Source organism: Chiloscyllium plagiosum, unplaced genomic scaffold, assembly GCF_037043375.1.
Source record: "Chiloscyllium plagiosum isolate Xiang-an unplaced genomic scaffold, Cpla_swu_hap1 HiC_scaffold_29, whole genome shotgun sequence".
Taxonomy (NCBI): Eukaryota; Metazoa; Chordata; class Chondrichthyes; order Orectolobiformes; family Hemiscylliidae; genus Chiloscyllium; species Chiloscyllium plagiosum.
Genome location: NW_028270167.1, coordinates 24,185,084 through 24,211,126, shown reverse-complemented (window position 1 = coordinate 24,211,126; position 26,043 = coordinate 24,185,084). Strand labels below are relative to the sequence as shown.

Genomic DNA, 26,043 nt, shown 5'->3' with positions numbered 1-26,043 from the left:
TTTTTCATCATCGTACCTGTAAACAAAAGAAACAACTCTTTGACGTAATGTTTCTATTGGGACCTTGAGATCCCCTTTGGTTAATCCGATATTCAGATAATTGATATTCGGATAATCGAGGTTCCCCGTGTTTACTTAAGTTACATAAATCCTGAGTTCTCAGATTTAACTGGATCCTTTCAAAGGAATCTAGTGGTAGGTGATGTAATCTTCACAATTCCTTCAGAGTATGCAATGATGGGGAATCCAAAGAGTATCTATGTGTAATTTGCATCCATTCTTGAGAAACAATCATCTGGCCATCAGAAAATCTGGACCTGAGTTAATTCTTAAATAGATTCATCAGGATGATTTGTGTTAATTCAATAGACAGATTGGGTGAAATCTTTGAAATCAATTGGTAAACCCTGTCACTAAGTAATTTTGTGTATTTTCATTCTGGTTCTAAGGGAAGCTGTTCACAGCTGGGCACAGAATCATCCTGAATTGGCAAATCTCATTACAAGTGCCCTTGAGGAGAGTTGATATGCAAAATGGCTACCCTTCTGTCGATGGGTCGGTTGGATGAAAATGAGAGGGTTTTTTGCAGCTGACAGCTTATATCTATTCTGGGAGAAGTTGAGAAGTAGAAAGTCAAATGTAGAAAAGAAATTCATACTGCCAGCAAGAAGACCTTTCACCTGCTTCAGTAATAAAAGAAGTTTATAAATAAGTGTCTAAAACATCATATTCTAGCAATTCAGCAGTATCCATTTTATAACACCTTGCCTGAAGAGTGCTAACAGGTCACATAAAAGTGCGCAGGAGAATGGGCCACAACTATAGTTCAGTTGGGGGCTAAGAGATCACAAAAGGAACATAGCAGGGGATCTTCAATATTGTTGTGATTGGCAGCCTCAGAGCACATGCAATCGGTGTGGGGGACCAGTAGGTTGGAGCCTGGCAGTTAGATGTGTGTTTGAGGGCTAGGACCACGGGATTGAGTGTGGCAGTAATTACAGCAAGCAAATACAGAGTTTCATTCTATTCTGCTGAGCATTGGTTTGCCCAGTGACAGTGACATGGGCAGCACGGTGGTACAGTGGCTAGCACTGCTGCCTCACAGCACCAGAGACCCGGGTTCAATTCCCGCCTCAGGCGGCTGACTGTGTGGAGTTTGGACATTCTCCCCATGTCTGTGTGGGTTTCCTCCGGGTGCTCCGGTTTCCTCCCACAATCCAAAAATGTGCAGGTCAGGTGAATTGGCCATGCTAAATTGCCCGTAGTGTTAGGTGCAGGGGTAAACATAGGGAAATGGGTCTGGGTGGGTGCGCTTCGGCGGGTCGGTGTGGACTTGTTGGGCAGAAGTGCCTGTTTCCACACTGTAAGTAATCTAATCTAAAAAACCTCTTACGCTCAATGTCGTGGGCATGATTCACACTTGCAAAAGAGAGCAAAAGCAGACTAAGCTCTTACTTGCAGAAATTAATGACCTGATACCTGCTTCTGATTTGTGAAAAGTATAAGGCTTGTTTAGCCTTTACCAAGTGGTGGACACCAAGACCTGCACCAGAATTCTGGTTGCAAAAACTGACAGCTTGGCAGATTAAATAAGCCAGTGAGTACCAGAGTGTCACAATTCTTTAATACAAAGCAAATCCCAGGCTGAAATCCCAGATCTAAAATGAATGATCAGAAGTGGCTATAGAATTATCTCCATACCTCAGGTCTGGGAAGGAAGTAAATTGGCCAAGGTTCCTAATCCCAGTCAGTATCCAGTGTTTCCTGATGGGAAAAGTGCATGTGGCTACAAATAAAGCATAAGATTGAGTAAAGTTAAAATGTGACATTCTCTTTGTCAAAGAACTCAATGCAAATCAAAAAGTAATTTCAAAAATGTCGACCACAGAATTAACAAATTGGAAAAGGTCCCAGAAAACAATGTTTGTATAATCATTGAAAATTAGAAACATTAAGGACATGTATCAAAGTTGAAGGCCACGAGACGAATAATGTAGGTCATATTTAGTATATTAAAATTGGCTATATTAAAATTGGCTATATAAAATGATTATTAAGGCATCAATGAGGCAGAATTCAAATTTCCATCAGGTTAATTTTGTATGTAATCAGATCTCAGATGAAATAACTTTCTAACTGATTGCAAGAACAGATCTCCGAAGTAATATATTTTGTTGTGTAACTGAAAGTGTACAATAATGAATCACAATGATCATCATTTATGAACATAATACCAATTTTACTTCCAGCACTGTTTTAAATGAACTGCATATTAATTTGTACACATCATTCAATGTGACTCCAATAGTTCATATTTCTCAGTTTTGACCTTTAGAAACTAAGATTATGCCCATTATTTTATAGCATTTTATTTGGCAAATTCATAGTTTCATCATTGCAGAAGCGCTCCTTCATCAGGTAAGCCCCTTGAGTAAAATTCTCCAAAATGTCCCAGATACTGAATACCTTCCACAAGTGTGGAACCCAGACAGATGGCAGGTTAATGGTTGGTTAAATATTTTCACTGGGGTGGTCATTGAGATACTGGAACAACCTCAAGGCCTTTGGGCTCAGGTATGAAAATAATTAAGTGGGTTTTCCTTGTTTCTTTTGGTCAAAAGCAAGTCCCTAGTGAAAAGCGTGTGTGGATGTTGATGGAAATAGGAACACGCTTGAATATGTCCCTGCTGCATGGTCAATCAGCCTGCCTAAACTAACCGTCTTGGTTTATATGTTGTTAAGACAATCTCAGGAAGAACCCATGCCTTCAGGGTAAGAGGGGATAGTACTGAAGGGAAGGAAACTCTGAAGTATAACATTAACGTTAAAGCAATTCATCGCTTGATCAAAATCTGTGTCTTTGTGACAGATTTATGAGTACAACGGAGAGCCACGAGAGTTAAAAGGACCTTATCAGGGCAGAATTCTGTGGAATGGAAGTAAAGATCTGCAAGATGTATCCATAACCATAGTGAATGTTACACTAAACGACAGCGGTCTGTACCGGTGCACGGTCAAACGGTATTTTAATTATGAGATACACAGACCTTCTGTGACAGATGTGAAAGAAGTGCAGCTAACAGTCCATGAAGACGGTGAGGAGATTAAGTTCTGTGTGCTGAGAATTTCAGAAATAAATTCACAGCATGGATCAATAATAATAATATTTGACCTTTGAAAGGTACCAGAATTTTGAGTACCCCATAATGGGGAAGGAAACCACATGGAGCTGCTCTTAGCCTTCCAAACATAAGTCCAAAATTCAATGCTGCTCCTGTGCTGGTCTCATCCTGGCGATCAATTAGGTGTGAAAATTGGGCTCAGTGTCCTGGGACAAAAATAAACGATAATTATGATCCTGCTTACTATCCAATGACTTCCATTGTCATAAATGTTATAAAATGCACAATGTGACACGCACCTGACAACCTGACAGGGATGGTCTGGGGGTGTGTGGAGGGGGTTGGTGGTGTGGGGATTGGGGGGAGGTGGTGGTGTTGCATGTTGCCTTTTTAACCAGGTAAGAGCAGGACAGGCAAAGGGTTTCCAGCAGAATGTGGGAAACCCAGGATTTGGAACTTCCTCCTGCATGCTATGAAGCCTGGTCTTTAACCGAAAGCCACGAGGGATAAGATGCCATGAGGAGATCAGATGTCTGGAGATAGGGGGTGGAGGGGAAAAGCAAAATAACAAAGGGGCAATCAGAAGGAAATAAAAGGTGAAAAGATAATGTATCCAAACATGAGAATGGAGATTGGGCGAAGATTGTTGGCAAGTTGTGAAGTAAGTCATGTCGAGATCCAGTGGATAAACCCTCACTTTGGTTTAGCCAGCAGGTTCTTTTCCAAAGGACAGGAAGTGTAGCCAGCTTGGGTTACATTTGAAATGATGAATAAATACAAGGCACACAGCTTCATTACAGTATTTTAAATAGCAACCTGCATCCTGAGAGCAGGATGACTGCTCCCATTTCTGTAAAATCAGGGTTACAGGTGAATTGGGGTTGGGGTACAGGTTTAATTCCCTGCAGGAGCCCCAGTTGAGCATCCTGTACTTTGGGGTTGAAGTCCCTCATCACCATCCACTACTCTTTAGGCTCAAACATAATCACTTTCAAAAGATACCAAAAGGTCAAATGTCATTGATTTAGCAAGGACAGCATTTTCAGGAGAGAAGGGGAGGTAATACAAGGAAAGATACACCTGTAACTTTAAAAAAGTCCTTCTTTCAATTTTTTACATGTTAGTTTAGAAAGGGTTATATGGTACTTAACATATCTGAAACAAGAAAATTCATTTGGATATGGCAATTATATCAAATAAGTGGATTATCTGTTCACACAGGGCTCAGATACAATGTTTTCCTTGCTGTGTTGTTATCAGCTCACACTTTCAGTAACTTTGTGGAAAAATGACCATTGAGCTAAAGTGAAGAACAAAACTAACTTATGGTAAATACCATTAGATGTCAAACTACATGAAAATGTGGCCCATTATCTCACCTAACAGTTATTAGGTAGATTAATAATGTGGTAAATAAGGGAAGTGCCATGCTTGAACGTAGGTCATTGTCGTGCACGACGATTTCAGTGAAGCAGCTATAATGGTTTACAATTTGCTCTCGTAGCCCTGGGGCCAAGGAGGAGAGAAAAGAAAGTAGCCAGAAATTTTGCTGCTGATCACTGTACAATGACCAGGCCCCATCAAAGAAAGGACATGGAGACATGTCAAATAGGACTGGGTAGATTAAACAGAAAGGGTTGGCAGTGCTGCCACTAATTGTGCAATGATGCGTCAACACATTGACGTGTGGGGTAAAAAAGGAAAGAAACAAATCAGATTAGATTTCAGGTGCAAAGACAACTTCTTTGTAAATATTACACTGTAGAGCTGTGAAGATGCAGATTTTCAAGTTGTAGCCTATGTACAAAAAAAGTCCTCTAATTAGAGTAGCAGCTCAGGATAATCAGAGGTGTTAAGTGTCATAAAATATACCAGTTACCAATGGATGTTAGACATCAAATTCAAACCAAATAAATTCAGAAACTATCACATCCGAGACGTAAATAGGGCATAAATTAAGAGATGAAATGTGTGTCTAGTATCCTATATGGACTTCATATAGGATCCAATTACATTTGACTTTCAGTTTGAAAAGCATTTGTTCTCACCTGTTTTGAGTCAGATCAGTATACCTCAATACATAGCAAGGAGATAACCTAGACCCTACTTATATCTTATTTAAAGGCAAGTGTAAGGTTCTGTGTTGCAGATGTGATTCAATTCATCAAATTACAGGTTTTAAGCAAAACACACTTTATTCTGACACCACAGTTTAAACAAAAACAATTGGCATAATTTTAATGCTATAGAAATGCATAACAAAATAATATATATTTTAATGACTGTTTCAATACAGCAGCGTCCCATAAAAACACCCTGGCAAAGGCAAATTTAACACAACACTGTCATTTTCACGTTCAGTCTTCTCACTTTAATTCAACAAAACAAAGCACTGAGAGGAATAGTCTAGCAGCACATAGAGTCCTTAAGCTTGTTACTGCCTCCAAATTCCAACTTCAACAACTGAAAGTTAAAACTAAAACCTTGGGGCCTGACTCCACCCACCCCCTCATGCTTCTTTTTAATACGAAGAAACTCAAAGCTATTTACTCTGCTTTCTGTGGCGCAAATACCTCAGCATCAGGTTTAGAACATGTCTCTTCAAGAGAAATAGGACAGAACAAATCCCATCAAGGCACATTTCTTCACACAACAAAGAAATGGGAAAACAGAATATTCAGAAAATTGCAATGTCTAATCTAGTGAAGGGGAAAGGATTTCAAACAGGATAAGCTTTGCAAAAGGTAACTGATTTCACTTCTGTTTCTTTCTAGCCCTTGAAGATTTTACTGCATACATTTCGGAAATCATGATGTATCTTCTCCTTGTTTTCCTCACTTTATGGCTTGTAATAGAAATGATATATTGCTATAGGAAGATCCTGAAATCAGAAGAAGCTGCACAAGAAAATTCGTAAGTTATCTCAGAACATTATTTGTGCACACATTTAGGCAAATGCTTATTGATCTACAGCAACAACAATTCAATATTTTATGTTGAGTTTAGTACCTGACAGACACAGATAGGAAGTTAAGGAGTTATTATCTTATTATCATTTTTTTTGCACATATTTCTAAAAACTAATTTCCCTTCTGTAAAATTATGTTCCCTAAGACACAGATTCAACCACCCTTCTTCTTGACTTGATTGCTCTTTTTCATTGAGTTTAAGCCTTTGCTATTGGCGCAGCAGCCTTTCTTTAATCATGTTCATTGGCTCAATGATATTGAGGCCTGAGTTCTTTTATCACCTAGTTGCAACACAGAGCTATTATTTCAGACATATAGGAAGAGATCCATTGGACTTGATCTAACTTTTAAACCATAGGATCTCGCCCTGTCAATTAAAATCAGGTACTTAAACTCATTCCTTTAAAATAAGTTTGCCTTTTTATCTAACCCCTGTTCAATTTGATTTTGTAATTGATCACTTCCCTTTTTAATTTGTTACTCTTGATTCATTGAATCATACAACAAGGAAACACATCCTTCGGTCCAACTCATCCATGCTGACCAAACATCCCAATCTGACCTAGTCCCATTTGCTAGCATTTGGCCCCTATCCTTCCTATTCATATACTCATCCAGTTGCCTTTTAAGTGTTGTAATTGTACCCACTCCCACCACTTCCTCTGGCAGCTTGTTTCGTACACTCACCACCCTCGGCGTGAAAAAGTTACCTCCGAGGTCCTTTTTAAAATCTTTCTCTCACCTTAAACCTATGTGTTTCTGTTTTGGACTCTACCAGCCTAGGAAAAAGACCAATAAACCTCCATAATGTCACTTGTTCAGTCTCTGACTCTCCAGGGAAAATAGCCCCAGCCTATTCAGTCTCTCCCTATACTTCAAACCCTCTAGTCCCAGCAACATCCTTGTAAATCGTTTCTGCACCCTTTCAACAACCCCATTCCTATCGCAGGGAGTCTGGAACGGAATGCAGTATTCCAAAAGTGGCCTCAACAATGTCCTGTACAGCCACAACATGGCAACTCAAATCCTATGTTCAATGTCCTGATCAATGAAGGCAAGCATTTCAAATGCCACCTTCATCATCCTGTCTACCTGCAACTCCACTTTCAAGGAAAGGTGCACTGCACCTCTTGATCTCTTTGTTCCCCAGGTCCCTACCATTAACTGTATAAATCCTGTCCTCGTTCGCCTTACCTAAACACAACACCTCAAAATTTTTCTAAATTAAACTCCAGCTGCCACGCCTCGGCCCATTGGCCCATATGATCAAGGTCCTGTTGTACTTTGAGATAATTTTCTTGACTGTCCACTACACTACCTATTTTGGTGTCATCTATAAACTTAGTGACCATACCTCCTATAATCACATCATAAATGACAAAAAGCAGTGGACCAAGCAGGATCCTTGTGGCGTACCACTGTTCATAGGCCTCTAGTCCAAAAAAAGCCCTCCATCACCACCAGTCTCTGTCTCCTATCTTCAAACCAATTTTGTATCTAATTGGCTAGCTCCCCCTGGATCCCATGTGATCTAACCTTACTAAACAGTCCATTGTATGGAACCTTGTTTTGCTGGGGTCCATACAGATGATGTTTGCCAATCTGTCTTCATCAATCTTCTTTGTCACTTCTTCAAAAAACTCAATCAAGTTAGTTAGTCATGATTTCCCATGCACAAAGCTATGCTGGGTACCTCTAATCAGTCCTTGCCTTTCCAAATGCCCACAAGTCTGTCCCAAAGAAACCCGCCCAACGACTTACTCACCACTGACAGAAGGCTGACTGGACTATTGTTCCCTGGCATTCCCTTACAGCCTTTCTTAAATATAAACACCACATCAGTCAGTCTCCAGTCTTCTGGCACCTCACCCGTGGTTATTGATGACACAAATATCTCAGCAAGGGGCCTAACAATCTTTTCCCAGCTTCCCATAAAGTTCTGGGAAACACATGATCAGGTCCCTGGGATTTATCTACTTCCTTTGAAATCGCATCATATTGTAAATGAGGACAGTTCTTTCAAGAGATTTACTGGGCAACTATGAAAATGATCACGCCTGTATTTAGCTGTTATTAAGTTAGTCATTAAATATATGATACATAAAACACATACATTCTGAATATTCAAATTGATTTCCAACTCAATTCTTATTATAGAACAGACTACCTGGCGATACCTTCTGGAAACAAAGAGAATCACTCCACGGTTCCTGTGGAGGAGTAGGAATGTATTCAGTTTTGACAGTGGATAACTTGGTAAGAACATAATATGAGGCTGGTAACAAGGAGTTGTTTTTTTAACAAAAAGGATTTAATGCTGAAAAGCAAGAAGCATGAAGAACAATCCAGTAACGTACAAGCTTTTAGCAGTATATTTTGAGGGGAACTCTAGAGAATTTTAAAAATCTAAGTGCTTTATTTACTTCATCTGGTGATCATTTAATTTCTGTCGAAAGCAGATCAGGGATTCTGATATACATAGCAGAAGCTGTTTGTTGAGCAGCCGGCATTCAAAATGATCCCATACACCTATTATTAGGCTCTGTTAGTTTATATGTTCAACTTAGATTCACACATAAGCAAATTCCTTCTGATTAAAGGTGATTTTATTTTTCGATAAATTGAATATACTTTTAATTAAATTTGCTCATGGGATGTGCTGTTGCTGGCTGGGTCAGCATTAATTACACATCCCTAAGTGCAATTAACTCCTCTTAGGTATTGTTGATGCGATGCTCGACAACTTAAAAGATGCCCAAAAGAAACAACGTTTCAAAGTATGTAGAATAAGTAAAGTTCAAATATTCCATTGCGCATCATGATTTCAGATTCCTTGTAGATCTGAATAGCATCTGGTTACAAGCTGATTAATGTTAGACTGACATTTCCTGACCTTCTCTTAGAAGTTTACATATCTCAAATTAGTCCAGGAGTAGTTAACAAGTGCAAATTTTATATGGCCTATTGGAAGAAATTAGCTTGAAAAGTGTTTTTTCCTTGCTCCACATTTTGTTGCATTCGTATTCAATCTAAATCATGTCCAACATCAAAGCCTTCATGATACAGAAATACCAATCATTGCAAAAAATGTACTGTTGCCTGTGAATAATTTTTTTTAAAAAAGTAACTGCACATGTAATAAATCTTTCTAAAAGTGACAGCATCTCCCATTCCCTGGACCTCATTCTGATCAGCCTTCACCAGGTTTTCAATATCCAAACCTCTGAACTATATTGACCTTTCCCCCAACACCTTCAGTAAGAAATCATTTTATATCAGAGAAAGGTAATTTCTATTAGGATGTAACCTTGATGTTTCCAAAATACATCTTAGATTTTTAAAATCAGACAAGTACAAAAATTATAATTCCATTGCTTACAGTGTCATTTTATTTCACAAGCACCAATGAGCATCCACTCCTAAACATGCCTTGTATTGATTTAATATATGAAAAAGAAGTGGAATGGGGCCAGATTTCCATGAGGTAATCAGTTATAATTTCACTGGTGTAACAATATTTCCAGGATATGCACCATTTTTTATTTAATTGGTCTTTTTCTTGCCCCATATGATGATGGTAATCAACTACTTAGGGTATCAGAGTGTAACACCTGTTTTGTTTGTCAGATCCATTAAACAATCTGGGTATAGTGAGAAAATACATTAATTACATAATACAGAGGAACCTCGATTATCCGAATCAGATGGGTGGGCCCTATTTCGTTAGGATAATTGATTATTCGGTTAATTGATTCAATGCCTGTCATAGAACATAGAACATAGAAGAATACAGCGCAGTACAGGCCCTTTGGCCCTCGATGTTGCGCCGATCCAAGCCCACCTAACCTATACTAACCCACTATCCTCCATATACCTATCTAATGCCCGCTTAAATGCCCATAAAGAGGGAGAGTCCACCACTGCTACTGGCAGGGCATTCCATGAACTTACGACTCGCTGAGTGAAGAACCTACCCCTAACTTCAGTCCTATATCTACCCCCCCTTAATTTAAAGCTATGCCCCCTTGTAATACCCGACTCCATACGCGGGAAAAGGTTCACACTGTCAACCCTATCTAACCCCCTAATCATCATGTACACCTCAATCAAGTCACCCCTAAACCTTCTTTTCTCTAATGAAAACAGCCCCAAGTGTCTCAGTCTTTCCTCATACGATCTTCCTTCCATACCAGGCAACATCCTGGTAAACCTCCTCTGCACCCGTTCCAGTGCCTCCACATCCTTCCTATAGTATGGCGACCAAAACTGCACACAATATTCCAGATGCAGCCGCACCAGAGTCTTATACAACTGCATCATGACCTCAGGACTCCGGAACTCAATTCCTCTACCAATAAAAGCCAGTACGCCATATGCCTTCCTCACCGCACTATTTACCTGGGTGGCAACTTTCAGAGATCTGTGTACATGGACACCAAGATCCCTCTGCTCATCCACACTACCAAGTATCCGACCATTAGCCCAGTACCCCATCTTTTTGTTATTCTTCCCAAAGTGAATCACCTCACACTTAGCTACATTGAATTCCATTTGCCACCTTTCTGCCCAGCTCTGCAGCTTCTCTATATCCTGCTGTAACCTGCCACATCCTTCCTCACTGTCAACAACTCCTCCGACTTTCGTATCATCCGCAAACTTGCTCACCCAACCTTCTAACCCCTCTTCCAGGTCATTTATAAAAATGACAAACAGCAATGGTCCCAAAACAGATCCTTGCGGAACACCGCTAGTGACGGCACTCCATGAAGAAACTTTGCCATCAACTACTACCCTCTGTCTTCTTCCATCCAGCCAATTCCTAATCCAAACCTCCAACTCACCCTCAATGCCATATCTCCGTATTTTCTGCAGTAGCCTACCATGGGGAACCTTATCAAACGCCTTACTAAAATCCATATATACCACATCTACCGCTTTCCCCTCATCAACCTCCTTCGTCACCTTTTCAAAGAATTCAATAAGGTTTGTGAGGCACGACCTGCCCTTCACAAAACCATGCTGACTATCCTTGATCACATTATTCCTATCCAGATGTGCATAAATCCTATCCCTTACAATTCTCTCTAAGACTTTGCCCACAACAGAAGTGAGACTCACCGGCCTATAGTTACTAGGTCACCGGCCTATAGTTACTAGTTCACCGGCCTATAGTTACTAGGCCTCTGGGGCCTGAAGTTTCCTTTTTCCTCATTCTGCCTGCCTTGCTCCCTCTATCTCAGGGTTTGTTTCTGAGCAAACACACACTTGTGTGAAAGGGATCTGCAACATTGCTGAAGCATCCTCACCAGCATCCCACCGCCATAAATTCAATCAGATTGACACAGCCAACACTTGCTTAAGTTCAGGAACCTAGGCTGTAGCACACTGTGCACAAGCCCCCACCCATGCCCCCGAAATCCATCCAACCCTGCTCCCCGTTCTGCCCCCAACCCTGCCCCCCCCAGTAGCCCGCTTGAGTCCCCATCTGCCTCTGTACCCTCCCCCCTCTCCGGAGCAGCTAGACTGGACACCAACAGGAAGATTGCTGCTGCATTTGGGAGGTGAGTCTCAAAATAGCGCACATACACACAACTTTTTGACAAGTTCCACTTTTGCCCTGCACAGTACAATGTTGGATAGATTATCTGGGGAATCGGGGTTTAGGGTACCCTCCTGTGTAGAACTCCAGAGAAAGTGTGGGGACAGAGAGAGAGGGCGGGAGGTCAGTCATTTGGAGATGATGTCTGGGCTTCCATCGAAGTCCAGGACTATTCTCAGCAGCATTTCAGGAAGCAGACTTCATTTTTAATCATTGCAAACAAAAGGTACGATCAGTGTTGAAACACCTCTTTGATGTAATGGTTCCACCAGGACCTTTAGCTCTTCTTCTGATAATCCGAAATTCGGATAATTGATATTCGGATAATTGAGGTTCCTCTGACACATCTATACTAGCTGGTTAAAAATAGACAAGCATTTCTAAATTGCACAACTAGTCTGTCTGTGCCACAACCCTGGTGTCTTTTCAACACTGTTTTCTGTTGTTCAGCTATTACTGGCAAACGCAGAAAAGAAACACGATCAAACTGTAGCACCAGTTTGCATGCAGTATTAGCAAAAGAACCAAAATCAATGTTCTGAATACTTAATGATAAATCACCATAAATATATATAAAACAAAACCAAAAATTGAAATGGACTTTGAGTCCAATGTCACAGAATAGTTAAGGTTGCAGAAATCAAAATGCCTTTTTTAATAGAATTAATTTTTAGATCAAGAATTCTTAATTTTATATTTTAATCAATGAACATCAAATACCTATGCCAATTATAAATGCATTTCACTTGCATTTACAAAATATCAAATACAATATGAAAACTGTGGAAAAGTTGCTTCCTCTATTTTAGACCAGTTATATTTGTGATGAACAGAATTTTCCACTTTTAACTAAGGGAAAAATCCAAACATCAAAAAATCTTGGTTAGTACACGTAAGTGAAAAATTAGGCAATAATGTTTGTTGTGTCGCCATAGTCTTACCAGACCATAGGGGCCGCTCTCTGATTAGAGAGAGAAGTGACTGATGTTGAATTAGCCTGAGGGCCATCAGACTTCAGGCAAGGGGAGAGGTTGAGAAGGAGAGTCCTTCATGGTAACCTCAAACCAGTGATGGGAACTGAACCCATACTGTTGGCATCACACTGCTCTGTAAACCGACAAGCCAGCCAACTAAGCTAAACCAAGGCAATAATGCTGTGTACGAGGAGAAAGTGAGGACTGCAGATGCTGGAGATCAGAGCTGAAAATGTGTTGCTGGAAAAGTGCAGCAGGTCAGGCAGCATCCAAGGAACAGGAGAATCAACGTTTCGGGCATAAGCCCTTCTTCAGGAGAAGGGTTTATGCCCGAAACATCGATTCTCCTGTTCCTTGGATGCTGCCTGACCTGCTGCGCTTTTCCAGCAACACATTTTCAGCAATAATGCTGTGTACATCAAGTAGAAATAATTCGAAACTTTCATCTCAATAAGGCTAAGCTAACCCGTTGTTTTAGGATGCATTCTCTTAACTAATGATCATGCTACAAACTTATCAAAATATGAGTCAGTCTATAAAGCTTGCCTTACATTCGTGGTGCCTGGATGAAATCTGGTCAGATAATCCAACACTTCCCCCACTCCCCCCACCCCCTAAGCCCCCGCCTGAGGTCATACAAAATTATGGGTGAATTAAAAAACAATTACAAAAGAAACTCAAGATCAAACAAGATTAAAAATCTGAAAATTCCTCTCTGATTATTGTTTAGGTAGTCAGAACAAGTTGGTGAGGCATTTGCAGTTGTTGGTATTTTTTCAGTTAATCTTGTTTAAAAGGAGACAGAAATAAGTAATTAATAAGGATAAATCACAAATGTGAACATTTTCACATCACTGTTTTAAAATTAAACAGAAATGCTGATGTATATTGGTTCCTGTTTAGACAAAACTACACATTTAAATTTCTCATCGTTCTCAAATTCAATTATCTTTGTAACGTCCTTCAGCCCAATCATCATCCGAGATCTTTGCACTTCTTGGGCAGCCTCTATTTTAATCCCAATTCCAATGGTGCCCTGGCTTTTTGCTGCCAATTAAGGCATAAAATTTGGAACTCTCTTCCGAAACCTACTTATCTCTCAGCTTCACATTCTTCTTTTATGGTAGTCCTTAAAGTCTACCTCTTTGACCAAGTGTTTTGTCATCTGTCCTAATGTGATAAAAAGGTTCAATGTTAAATGTTTTTTGTTAAATGTTTTGGGAAGTTTTATTACTTTAATGGTTTGTAAAAATATAAGCTGTCACTCTTGTGGATCCTGTGGATTACTTCCAGGGAATTACAATATTTTTTCCACAGTTTTCGTGTGATGAAATAAGTGATAGAATATAGGCTTGGCATCTTGTCCATATTATTTCTCTTTTCAGAGTCAATGACTGACTTTCCTTTGTTTAGGTTCTGCAATCCCCAGGATGATCAGCCACTAACATTGTGATGGACTGAGTTGTTGAAAAGCAGAGAAAACCATGAAGCCTTTGGCTTTGAATCCATTGCAGCATTCATTATTTTGCTTATAATTAACAAATCAGAAGAAATTTATCACTTGGACTCAGAAAATTTCCCTTTGTTTACTTTACAGAAGATTCTTTATGTGCAATTTTGGAAGTTTTATGTTTTGATTACTCAATCTCCAAATTTAATGTTTAATTTTTTTTTCACATGCACTGTTTTTGCAAATTTATTTCTTACCTGATCACATGCATATGAAGATGATTTCAATTGGAGTGCAGACTCACTGAAATTCTGATTGTTTTTCTGAGTTCTATTGGACTTTTCTATTCACACAATGGATAAATGATTTTAATTTGTTCACAAGAGATTGCAACATGTGCTCTTTACATTGTTTGCTGCAGTAAATTGTATGCATCTGATCATATTTGACGATAGATTGCTCAGAGATCTGGAATATTTCAAGTATCACACAATTGACCAAGGAGCAAGGGGGTTGCGTTACTGGTGAACAGCTGAAAGCCAGCTCTGCTTTTCCTCGACCTTCTAAGGAGGCCTATTCTTGACCACTATTGTACCGTCAATACAACTTTTATAGTGAAGTGTTAAAAGGAAATAGTTATTGAAAAATGCTATAATAAGAGTTAGTGTCAGTTGTTCGTGTATAGTGTTTCGACGTGTTGCTAATCAAGTATTATTTGTGTGCATATTTCAAATTGTTCATGCAGAAATCACATTGATAACTGTGATGACTGTATGATCTGTTCTATTCTATGAGCTACAACAGTATGTCCAATTGCGACATTTCCTTAAATAGGACAAGTCTTAGCACTATCATATGCATCGTCAGCAGATGAATGAGAGAATTGAAAACAACTGACACAGCAACACTCCAGTAAGCAACAGTTTAAAAACAGAAGACATACAGAAACTAGAAGTGAGATTCAGTTTATTCAACTGATTCCATATTGTCAATTCTCCACATCAGCCTGGTAGTTGGAGAACTTGTCACTTTGTTGTGAATTAAGAAACTGACTCTTATTGAACCAATTCAGAACTGCTAAGGATTCATAATTGTAACATCAGTCCAATTAGATCTTTGTTCTTGAATTCAATGCATAGAGCTTTTAGGCTCCAACTTATTTATTACACGAATGACATTAACCCATCAATTTTTCCCTTTAATAGCCTTTTTCTAATATTAGTAATAATTTAAACAAGCTGAGGCAATTTTCAAAATGTTAGGCTCAAGTCTTGTTTTTTTTTGTTATCTTTATTTATTCAGTCACAATGGATTTAGAGATGCATTCATTCAAGGTGGATAATGTATACAAAGCATACCTGATTTTCAAAGGGTTGTTCAATCACAGAAGTGTCACATATTAGAACAAATTTTAAAGAACACTGGAATAACTTACAATGACATTTAAGAACAGCATGCCATTCCAAACCCCAAAATTAACTTGGAGCAATGCAAGATGCCTTGTCTGATTTGTGACTGCAAAAATTACATTTCAATTAAATTCAAAGACAGTTATCTCATTATGCTTAAAGGCAGCAGGAGTTTTATAATTTCTTTATTGGACGTTGCAGTACTCATTAATAAGAGATGGCTACTAAATAACGGATAGCAATGTCAGTGCAGATAAGTGTTGAGAATTGTTACAGCATAAAATCTCTCATCAGATTCTGGTACTGTAAAATCATCCACTGCTGTTTGCCTACCATCATTTGCACAGTCCCTCACATGATTCAGTGTCAAATAAAGAGATTCAAAGTTTTATTTTAATCCAGGTAATTTTACAATTCCTAATATCAAAATAAACAAGAATATCTTTTACAAGATGCATGATTTTTTTTTCTGTATTTCAGAAACTATCCGTATATTTTGTCCAAAATCAGAAGATTATTATAAATCTTGATACAATATAACATAATCATGATTTGGACAACTTGAAAGTTATTTCAATTTTGATAGTAAACTACTAAATCTGAAACTAACATAACCATCAACAAGTCTTACTAACAATACTCAAAGAAAGTATTGAGTGCAATACATCTTGCACTTTAAAAAGAAATCATATTGTCAGCTGTATCAAAGTGTTTCAGAGTCAATTGAGGTATAGGTAAATAATGAAAGCTGCGCAAAAATGTTGAATCCAATCAAACCATTGTAATTCAGAAGCACTGATTTTACTTAGCCTGCACTAATAAGAACATTAGACATTTCCCAAATCAAGATTAAGCAAGCTGACATAAGATTATTTTAAAATTTGTTCATCTTTAAACACTAATGCTATTTAATAATTAAATGTGTAAATAATACTGACACTTAAGTAAAAACAAAGATATACTTTAATAGTTATCTTCTTGAAATCTTCCAAGGGATTCCTCCTCTTCAACTGAATACTACAGTTAAATTAAACTTAGACTAGATTAATTTGTAAATTTATTTTGACTTTTACAATGAGGAAAATCTGATTGCTTTTACTCATTTCTCCCTGAAATCTATTGATAAGGTTTATTTCAATGTTTTCATTTTACACATAGCTTTAACAGATGTTGTATTTGCAAAGAAAGTATTTTTAAAAATGGCATAAGATAGGCTGTCTGAAAATAAACTAAATGGTTTAGATAAATATCACATTTTAGAATTAGATGCGTATTAGAAGATATAATTGATATTTTGTATTTTAAAGTTGTACATGGTGAAACGTACATTGGAGTTGATTTTCAATTAGATTCTTGACTTACTTGCAGAGATTTGATCAAACTTTACAAATACAGCAAGGAGGGAAAGGATAACAGCCCAGGTATTCTTTCCTACATTGCTCAACTTTATCTTATGGTTGTTCTTGCCAAAGAGTATGCTCCTTCTGGAGTAATCACAAAAAAAATCAGAAATAGGCTATTCAATATAATCATGCTTGGTCCTCTAATTCAACTTTTCCCAATACAAACTTGATGCCTCGAGTGTCTACAACTCTACCTAGTTTTTTCTTAAATATTTTCAGTGATATAGCCTCCACAGTCTTATGTATTAGAGAATTCCAAAGGTTTACCACCCTGAGAGTGAAGAAATCTCTCATTGCGGTACTAAATTATCTACTCTGTATCAAAAGGCCATGACTGTGTTAGATAGTTGTCCATATGCTGAGCCTTTCCAGCTTGCAACTCAATGTCAAGAGCCTGGATCTGAAGGATAGTATGAACTATGGAATTGCAAAATATAGCAGCAAACAAAGCAAGTAACACAATTCATTTAAGAACATAATTTTGTGGAAGTCTTGGCATTAGTTCGGACAAGAAAATTCAATTTAACCTTTATGGTCAACATTTGAAAGTGTGCTGTGTCTATTCCTGAGAGCCAATATCCTGTAAAATACTGTTATTGTGAAACAAACCCTCAGAAATACATTTTAAATTAAACTTTTATTACTGATTTATCAGTGACACAAATATAATCCAACTTACCCCAGAGAATGAGCTAAGCATAACATTTATAGCCGTCCTCTCAACAGCTTTTAATTGAGACTAACCTTATTTTTGCGTTCAGTCCCATATTTAGATTCTCTGGTGACTACATTATCATTGAGTCAGCATTGCTGACAGAATGCTATAACACCTAAATGTCAACCAAAAGGAATAAAACAATTGCACTCAGGAGTACTGTATAGGCTTGACTTTGCCTGTGTGAATAATTGTCATATTAATTGCTAATTTGGTGGTTCACTAAGTACATACATTCTTTGCAATGGTTACCCCAGTGGGAGATAGTTAGTAAACCTGAAAATGCACATTTTTGTCAGGTTCTTGAGAAGGCAAATGTAACAGCATTCTAATTTTAGGTCCCTTTTGCTGCCTAAACAGCAAGTTGCTGCTCCAAACCCTGGACTGAAACTGAATTTTACTGAAATCATCTTTTTGAGGCATTCCTAACTCCAGCCCTCTTCCCATAGCACCCTAATCTTCCAAACAATCAACTACAGCTGCAGGTCTGGGACAGATATTTTTGTAAGCGAATATGGTTGGATGCTAGCTATATACTGTTCATTGCATTGGAATAAAAATAGCAAATTCCTTTAATGTGATCTAAGGAAAATTGTTATTGGCCATCTCAGTGAACAATGGAGAAATAACTCCATGGTGATACTATTTGGGGGTTTTTCCAAGTATCGTGGCTCAGTTGTTTTGACAGTAGGTGAATCAAATATTGGGAGTTCTCTAATGAAGAAGTGATACTGAAGTGAGATGTGTGGTTAGAAGAATATCACAGATGTAATTCATTTTTTAAGGCATAGTTCTAAGAGTATTTTAAAATTCCATAATACTTAATGAAAATGGTGGATCCATTGGTGACAAGACTTCCAATTGAGTCATGTGGTAATATCAACCATTCTGCTTTAATTTTAGATTAGATTAGATTACATTACAGTGTGGAAACAGGCCCTTCGGCCCAACAAGTCCACACCGACCCGCCGAAGCGCAACCCACCCATACCCCTACATTTACCCCTTACCTAACACTATGGGCAATTTAGCATGGCCAATTCACCTGACCTGCACATCTTTGGACTGTGGGAGGAAAACGGAGCACTCGGAGGAAACCCACGCAGACACGGGGGGAGAACGTGCAAACTCCACACAGTCAGTCGCCTGAGGCGGGAATTGAACCCGGGTCTCTGGCGCTGTGAGGCAGCAGTGCTAACCACTGTGCCACCGTGCCGCCCATTTTGTAGGAGATGCTGGAATAAATCCTGTCACCCAGCTAATTACAGACCCATGCAGTTACATGAACTTGTGATCCATCATTGGTAGTGACTTAATTGGGGAACAGTCTGTTGCATCTTGACTATTGAAAGTTCTTGGAAAGTGAACTATTCCTTTGCAAGTTGACTCCTCGTAGAAATTGCATTTTCCTCTTGAAAAATTAGAGCTGATATCAGAAAAACCATTAAATTTCTTGAAACATATTTCCAGCAATTGCAGGAACCTTTGCTCTGTAAACAGCCATTTCAGAACAGCAGGCTAATGAAAATAATGATTTGGCTTCAGAAAAAAAGCTAAATCAGCTAGTACTGCATCAGTCACAATACGATTCTTCATTGCATTAAACAATTACCAAAATAGTAGTGTCCAATAAAACAAAAAATGTCATTCAAGAAGGGTCACATTGGATTAAAGTATACTGAAATCAGAAGGACTCAGCAGATCCACCCTCTTCATAAAATGCTCTGCATCTCAGATAATGCCAACAGAACTCTACAGAGATTTTGACTACAAGTAGATCTCTCTTACCCCATCGATCATTTGTGCACCAGAAATTAAAACAATAGTGTTTTGGCTAAACAGGTTTTGAGGCCAACCATGCAAAAAAAAAAGGAAAGCATTTTTTTGCCCATCTTTTCTACACCTCACTTTGAGAATCAAAACGTTCATTTAAATAGATGTCAACAATTTCATTTTCAGTTTATTTTGTTTCATATGACATTGATTGTTTCAAATGCTGATTTATAAGCACTAACAGTTTGGTCAGTAAACTATAAACTATTAAATTGTGACTTTTCTGTTTAGAAATTGTCTACACTGGAAGAGATAAGCATTCAATGGAGGATTTCCAGCGTAGGTTTTTATGAAACGTCTGTGAAAGTCACTTTTTTCAAGACAATACTGAAAATCAATCAGAACATTTTATTGGTGGATATAAAAAATTTATTTCTCTCCCCCTCTCGCACAGGAAGTTGGGACCTGGCCCATTTTTAGAAGCTGCGTATTTTGTTTGCATGGGATTGTGTTATGTGGGATCTAATATTGCTGTGACAGTCTTTCACAAGACTTGGTACTGGCGCATCCCAAAGCTGTAACTTATTTCTAAAACTGGTGTCCCAGCCAGAGGATTCATACAAGACCATAGCATACAATGCCGGTCTGGGAATTATTATAATGTTCAAGAGATAGGTCAATGTAAATGGCAAGATTTTCTTCTGTGTGAGGCAAAATTAACTTGACCTAAAAGTAACAAAGAAGCACTTTGAAAAAAAACTCCCTGGCAAGAAGAACAATGAGGTAATTGATGTTAGTGCTAGAGATAATTTGTGTTGTGTGACAAATGTTTGTATCCAAATAGATCATTTTCTCTAATTTGATTAATTTATGAACTATGTGCTGACACCAATCTACCATGGCTATGAGTCCAAGGATAGATGAGGTGAATTTCCTTGGGTCGTTTATGACCTGTGAAATAGAAGAAGTCGTCTCACAGAAAGTTTTTAATTACAATTTTCCACCACCTGACACCATTTTAAATGAGGAGTCCTTCTTAGGTGAAGATTGATTAGGAACCAGTAATGTCATCACATTGATAGATTAGGACATGAAACTGGAGCTTGATCAGTTTATAATCATCAGTAGCTATTTTGAAGTACCATGTGGCATTTACATGTATATAGTGGTTGGCAGCAGCAATCTCGTTCCATTTTCACTGACAATGTTAGATATCATTGTGCCTATTGAGAGCCAGTTTCATGCAAGATAATCCCTCACTCACAAAGATTAAAGAATTAATAATTGTAACATGTTTTATGATATGATTCTGACTGCTTTTGTCTGGAGTGAATTTCCCTAAATGTGTTGTGTACTTAAAATATGAATTTCTGTCATACTAATCAAGGGTTATGCTAATTACATTGAGTCGCTATTTAACTTGTTAACAAGTCTACGATGTAAATTGCTCCTTGTTGTCATAAGTCTTGATTCCTCATGTGCTTTGGTATATTGTAGATAAAACAAATGTTTTGTAATATGAAAGTGAAGGTGTTGAATCAGAGCTGCAAACCTGCTCAAATGATTTTAATATGGACAACAAAAAAAATGACATTATTAAACTACAAATTGTACAAGTAGAAAATAGTGTGTGAATTTTAGATACAGAATTATTTACAGAAATATTAATTGTGAAGATATGACTCTGAAAAGCAATTGATTTAAATCCCATCGTACTCGCCAGGCAATTCAGAGTAACGAGTGCAAAGCAGATTAACTAGTTTAATTATAAAAGCCCGACTTTCTTTATGAGGTTTCTAATTCCTATATTATAGAATTTTAAAATAGTAATCCTGACTTTTTCAGGCTCTATTTCATGCGGAGTTCTGAGATATTCACAACAGTTTTTACAAAACACAAGCTGCCTGGCTCCTGAAAGCATTCATTATTGAGGTGGAGTTTGTGTTGTGAAATCCAGATTGATTACATCAATTCTAATCTAATCGAATTCACCTGGATTTTACCCCACCTACAAATCAGATTCATAGGCCCCTATGAAAGTTTTCTGGAATACAGTGTCCTCTCCAAAGACTTCAGGGTGCCAACTAAAGAATATTTAATTGTGTCAGCTATACAAAAATTAAGTGTCAATGTATGAACACTTGTAATATTTGAAATAACATGCTGCAGACCTTTTTAATTCTTGATTTGTTGTGTGCTATACTATCCAAATGTGATTGTTCTGAAATATTACTGAGACTGCTCATAGCAGCAAGGTATATGACTGCTTCACTGTTCTATTCTCTATTCCTACCATGATCAAACTTGCATTCAATTGCACCTGTGATTGCCAGAGTGACTCAGAAAAGCAGTAATGATGCACAAACATTGTAGAATGAGCCTTTCACTGGTCTATAGCTTTTCTGCATTTTTGTGGATTGTATGTGCAAGAAAATGTTGTACAGAGTAATGGATACAACTCGGGACCAATTCCTTTTCATAAGTGCATTTTTAATTGAATTTTAATGCAAGTATGAGTTGATCAAACACCTGCTGAGAAATAGTGTCTGTGGTCATTATCATAAGCATTTAAGAATCAAATACAGTTGAAGAGAAATTATTGGAAGCAGGCGTATATCAAATTCAGAATTATCTGTCTGCTTAAAGGACTTGATGCTTTGTTGATATTTTAAGGGGATGATTTTTATCTGACATGCAAGTATCTGAGTAGGCATTAAAGCGAGTAGCTAGTAAGGGGATTAGATAATTTATTAAATAACAACCAATCCGTACTGGATCATTATTGATTCAAAGACTGCACTTTTACAATTTTTCAACTCTGGCTGGTGATTATTATACTTACCATGATCCTGGCATTTTGCTGTTTTTGGATTCTCTGTATGGTCACAGTTAATACTGATGTACACAGGATATATTGTGCTATGTGTTTATATTGTGTTTTCCAGTGAAATAAATGTATTTACAGCTTTAAAGGATAATCGTGTTTCATAAAGGTTTCAGGGAGGAGGAGTTTGGCTTTAAAGAACATTCTTTGTGCAAGTTCCAATCAGTTGAGGTCTGAAAGTCAAATTGAATATCCAGCAGAAATCCACACTTAGCAGGCTTGTGAGAATCCTTCATAAAGCTAGTGGAGAAGGGACAAGTGCTGGCCCTGTTCTGCCCAAATTCTTCTGCAATCTCCAATGGAACATTTCAATGCTGTTTTTTTAAAAAAAACTTTCCTGTGGAAACAGGAAAGGCAGAGTCAGTATCCCTGATTATGTAATAGCTAGGACAGTCCACTTGTATCTCAATTTCTTTGACTTGATATTCAGCATTTGTTTGTCAGAGATGATGTGAGACCACAAGATTTAATCTTTGGTTGGCCCTTGGTCTCTGGTAGACTCAATGCCTGAGTTCTGTTGCATCTGGCCCCAAAATCATCCAAGACTAATTGCAATCCTTACAGCCATAAATTATTTGAAATATTTCTGAAAATACATTTCCGCTGTAGCTCTCTGAGAAGTTTAGATGTTGGAAGTCTCAGCTTCTCAGAGCCTCTATAGTATTTCAGATGATATATGACACAGAAAAAAGGCCATTCTGCAAAACCAGTCCATGCTGACGTTTTTGCTTCACTTGAATTTCCTCCTATCTTATCTCAGCCACTCTACCATCATAACCATATATTCCTCTCTTCATCAAAGAGTTGCTGAAATGAAAAGATTCAATACGTAGCTCATCATGTAATTCTGTACCTACAACTCTCAGAATTTGTATTTATTTTGACAACAATCTTTCTCATAAAATAAGATGTTCTTGCATGTTAAGTCTTATTTCTTTGAGTGTGTGAATATATATTTATTGATATACAGAAAAAAAACAAGAGATTGATTAAGATACTCTAGAAAAACAATGAAAGAAACATGATACTTCAAAGAGAAATAAATGCAGAGTTGGAGTAAGTAATATTAGGAAAGATACCTAAAATTTAGCCAAAGAGTTAAGTCTCAAATATGATTTTACAGGATGAAGAGGGGTAGGAGCAGACATAGAACGACTTAGATAGCTGAAAGAATAGCCATCATTCAGGAAGTTAAGGGAGGAATGGCAATTAAGGCACTGAAAGAATGTTTTGATCAACTTCCACCTGAGCCACTGCATCATTTATATCCAAACAATCAGGAAGAGTGGGTTTAGTGAGTTTAACTGAGTGGGTCAGGTAACAGATTAATTATACTGTGGGGAAAAATGTGAAACTACCTACTTTGGTAGGAAGAATAAAAAATCAGATTTCTTTTAAAAATGTGATAGATGAGCAGATGTTGTTATTCAGAAGACATTGAACATGAATCACAGGAAGTTAGTGTGCAGGTACACCAACAGCAGGAAGAGTAATGGTTTACTATCCTTTATTGCCAAGAGATTGGAATAAAAGTGAAAGTTTTGCTTCAATTATTCAAGGTTTTAATGTGACACCACCTAAACAATTGTGAGTTGCTTTGGTTTACTCTCTTATGGAAGTATATTACTTGCCTTAGGAGGAGTGCAATAAAATTCTCTAAATTGGTTCTTGTGAGAGGGTTGATGTATGAGCAGAATTTGTCGACTAGGTTAACATTCGCTGGATTTAGAAAAGGACCTGATCTTATTAAAACATTTAACGTTCTTAGAGGCTAGTGGAAGGATGTCATGAGGCTGTTTCCCCTGATTTTTCAAATATCAGGATAAGGAGTCAGACATATAAGCTTGAGATAAGAAGTAATTTCTTCACTCGGTGTTGCAAACCTTTTAAAGTTCTCTTCTTTAGAGGCCTATGTATGCTTAATTGCCAGAATTCATCAGTAGATTTTAAGACATGAACCAAATTAAGGAATGGGGAGAGAGGGCATGAAAATAGAGTTGGAGAAGATGATCAACTCAAGGGGAAATATGCCGAATTACTGTTCTTAATCCTAATTTTTTATGATATGGTTGTAACATCTCACCCAAAAGACTGTCTTCAACTGTGCAGCATTCCACATAACTGCATTGGACTGTCAACTTGTATTTATAGATTGAAGCACTGAATCATGGTTCGGATCAAAGCCTTTGCCACTTGAGTCAAGAGAGCCTCAAAAGGAACATCTGACCGGAATTTGTTTTGAAGAATCTAAAATTTCAAAACAAATTCAAGCACAAGTGACTCAATATTTTCTAACATAACTTTACCAAATAACACACTAATTGAAGCTGAATGAGTTGTTTATTGAGATATGACAGTATATATGCGTGAGACAAGTAGAACTTTCTGTGTAACAATTTTGACATTCAGTTGTTTTGTTTTGCATTTTGTTGTACAAGATTACATTTCTTCTATTCATGTTTCTTTCAAAAAACAAGAAAGCACTGAACTAAAAATAATAAGTTGCAAACCCTGGAAAGATTGTACAAGTACTTAGGTTTAAAGGGACATGTTGCTCAAAAATCAAGAGTTTTAGTTTCAAAATTAAAGCTAAATATTTCCATAAATTCCCTATGAAAAAATCTTGAAGTCAGAAATAAAAATAAAAATTGCTCAGAAAACATGGCAAATTCTAATGTGTTCTTTGAGTTTTATGAGCAATTTCTATTTTATTCATGTGAAGTACCTGAAGAGAAGACAAAGGTTAAATCAAATATGTCCAATAGGAAGAACAGGCAGGGTCAGGTTAATTAACATGGCGGGATAGTGGTTTGAAGTATATTTATTTTAATACAAGCAATGTAACAGATAAGGCAAACAAGATTAGAGTTTGGATGAGTACATGGGGTTACAATGTGGTAATTATTACAGAAACTCGGTTGAGAGAAGGGCGGGACTGGCAGCTCATTGTTCTAGGATATAGCCGTTTATAGCGAGATACAGGGGAATGCAAAAAGGGTGCAGCAGTTGCATTACTGATTAATCAGAACAACAGAGCTGTACAAAGAAAGGACATCTTGGAGGGCTTATCTCGTGAGCCCAAATGGGTAAAATTGAGGAATAAGAAAGGTGCAATCGCTATGATGGGGTTAGACTATAGGCCCCTCCAATAGCCAGTAGGAGATAGAGAACAGATTTTTAAGCAGCTCATGAAAAAATGTAAAAACAACAGAGTTGTTGTAGTAGGTGATTTTAACTTCCTTAGATTCCCTTCATGTGAGGTGCTGAGGTAGGGCAACACTTGCTAGGTGCATCCAGGAAGGTTTCTTGAAATCATATGTAGACAATCCAAGTAGGGAAGGAGTGGGTTAGACCTAGAGAATAAGCCAAGCCAGGTAATCAATATTTCAGTGGTGGGAATATTTTGGGAACAATGATCACAACTCCATACGTTTTAAGACAGTTATGGATATGGGTAAGACTGGTCCTGAGGTGGAAGTGCTAAATTGGGGAAAGGTTAATTACAACACTATTAGACAACAACTGGAGAAAGTAATTTGGGGTAGGTTGATGAGGGAAAGTCCACATCTGACATGTAGGAGTCTTTTGAAGGCCAACTGATCAGAGTTCAGGACCAGCATCTTCCTGTGAGGATGAAATATAAGGATGGCAAGAATTGGGAACCTTGGATGACAAGAAGTGTTGAATGTTTAGTCAACTAAGAAAAAAAAATGTAAAGGTTTAGGAAACTGAAATCAAACAAGGAG

The 26,043-nt window shown here is 37.8% G+C and overlaps 1 protein-coding gene across 2 annotated transcripts in view; it reads left to right on the top strand.

The window, feature by feature from the left end:
- scn3b (sodium channel, voltage-gated, type III, beta) overlaps positions 1 to 21,023 on the top strand; it is a 42,444-nt gene extending 21,421 nt beyond the window's left edge. Inside the window, exons 3-6 of one of the 2 annotated variants that reach the window (XM_043676788.2) lie at positions 2,870 to 3,095; positions 5,897 to 6,035; positions 8,249 to 8,347; positions 19,705 to 21,023. In XM_043676788.2, coding sequence (XP_043532723.1) covers positions 2,870 to 3,095; positions 5,897 to 6,035; positions 8,249 to 8,315 — 432 coding nt within the window. In that variant the 3' untranslated portion in view covers positions 8,316 to 8,347; positions 19,705 to 21,023. Of the gene's footprint in view, positions 1 to 2,869; positions 3,096 to 5,896; positions 6,036 to 8,248; positions 8,348 to 14,077; positions 15,847 to 19,704 lie in introns of those variants that run through there. The other variant, XM_043676786.2, reaches the window with a different exon arrangement.
- The last annotated feature ends 5,020 nt before the right edge of the window (positions 21,024 to 26,043 follow it).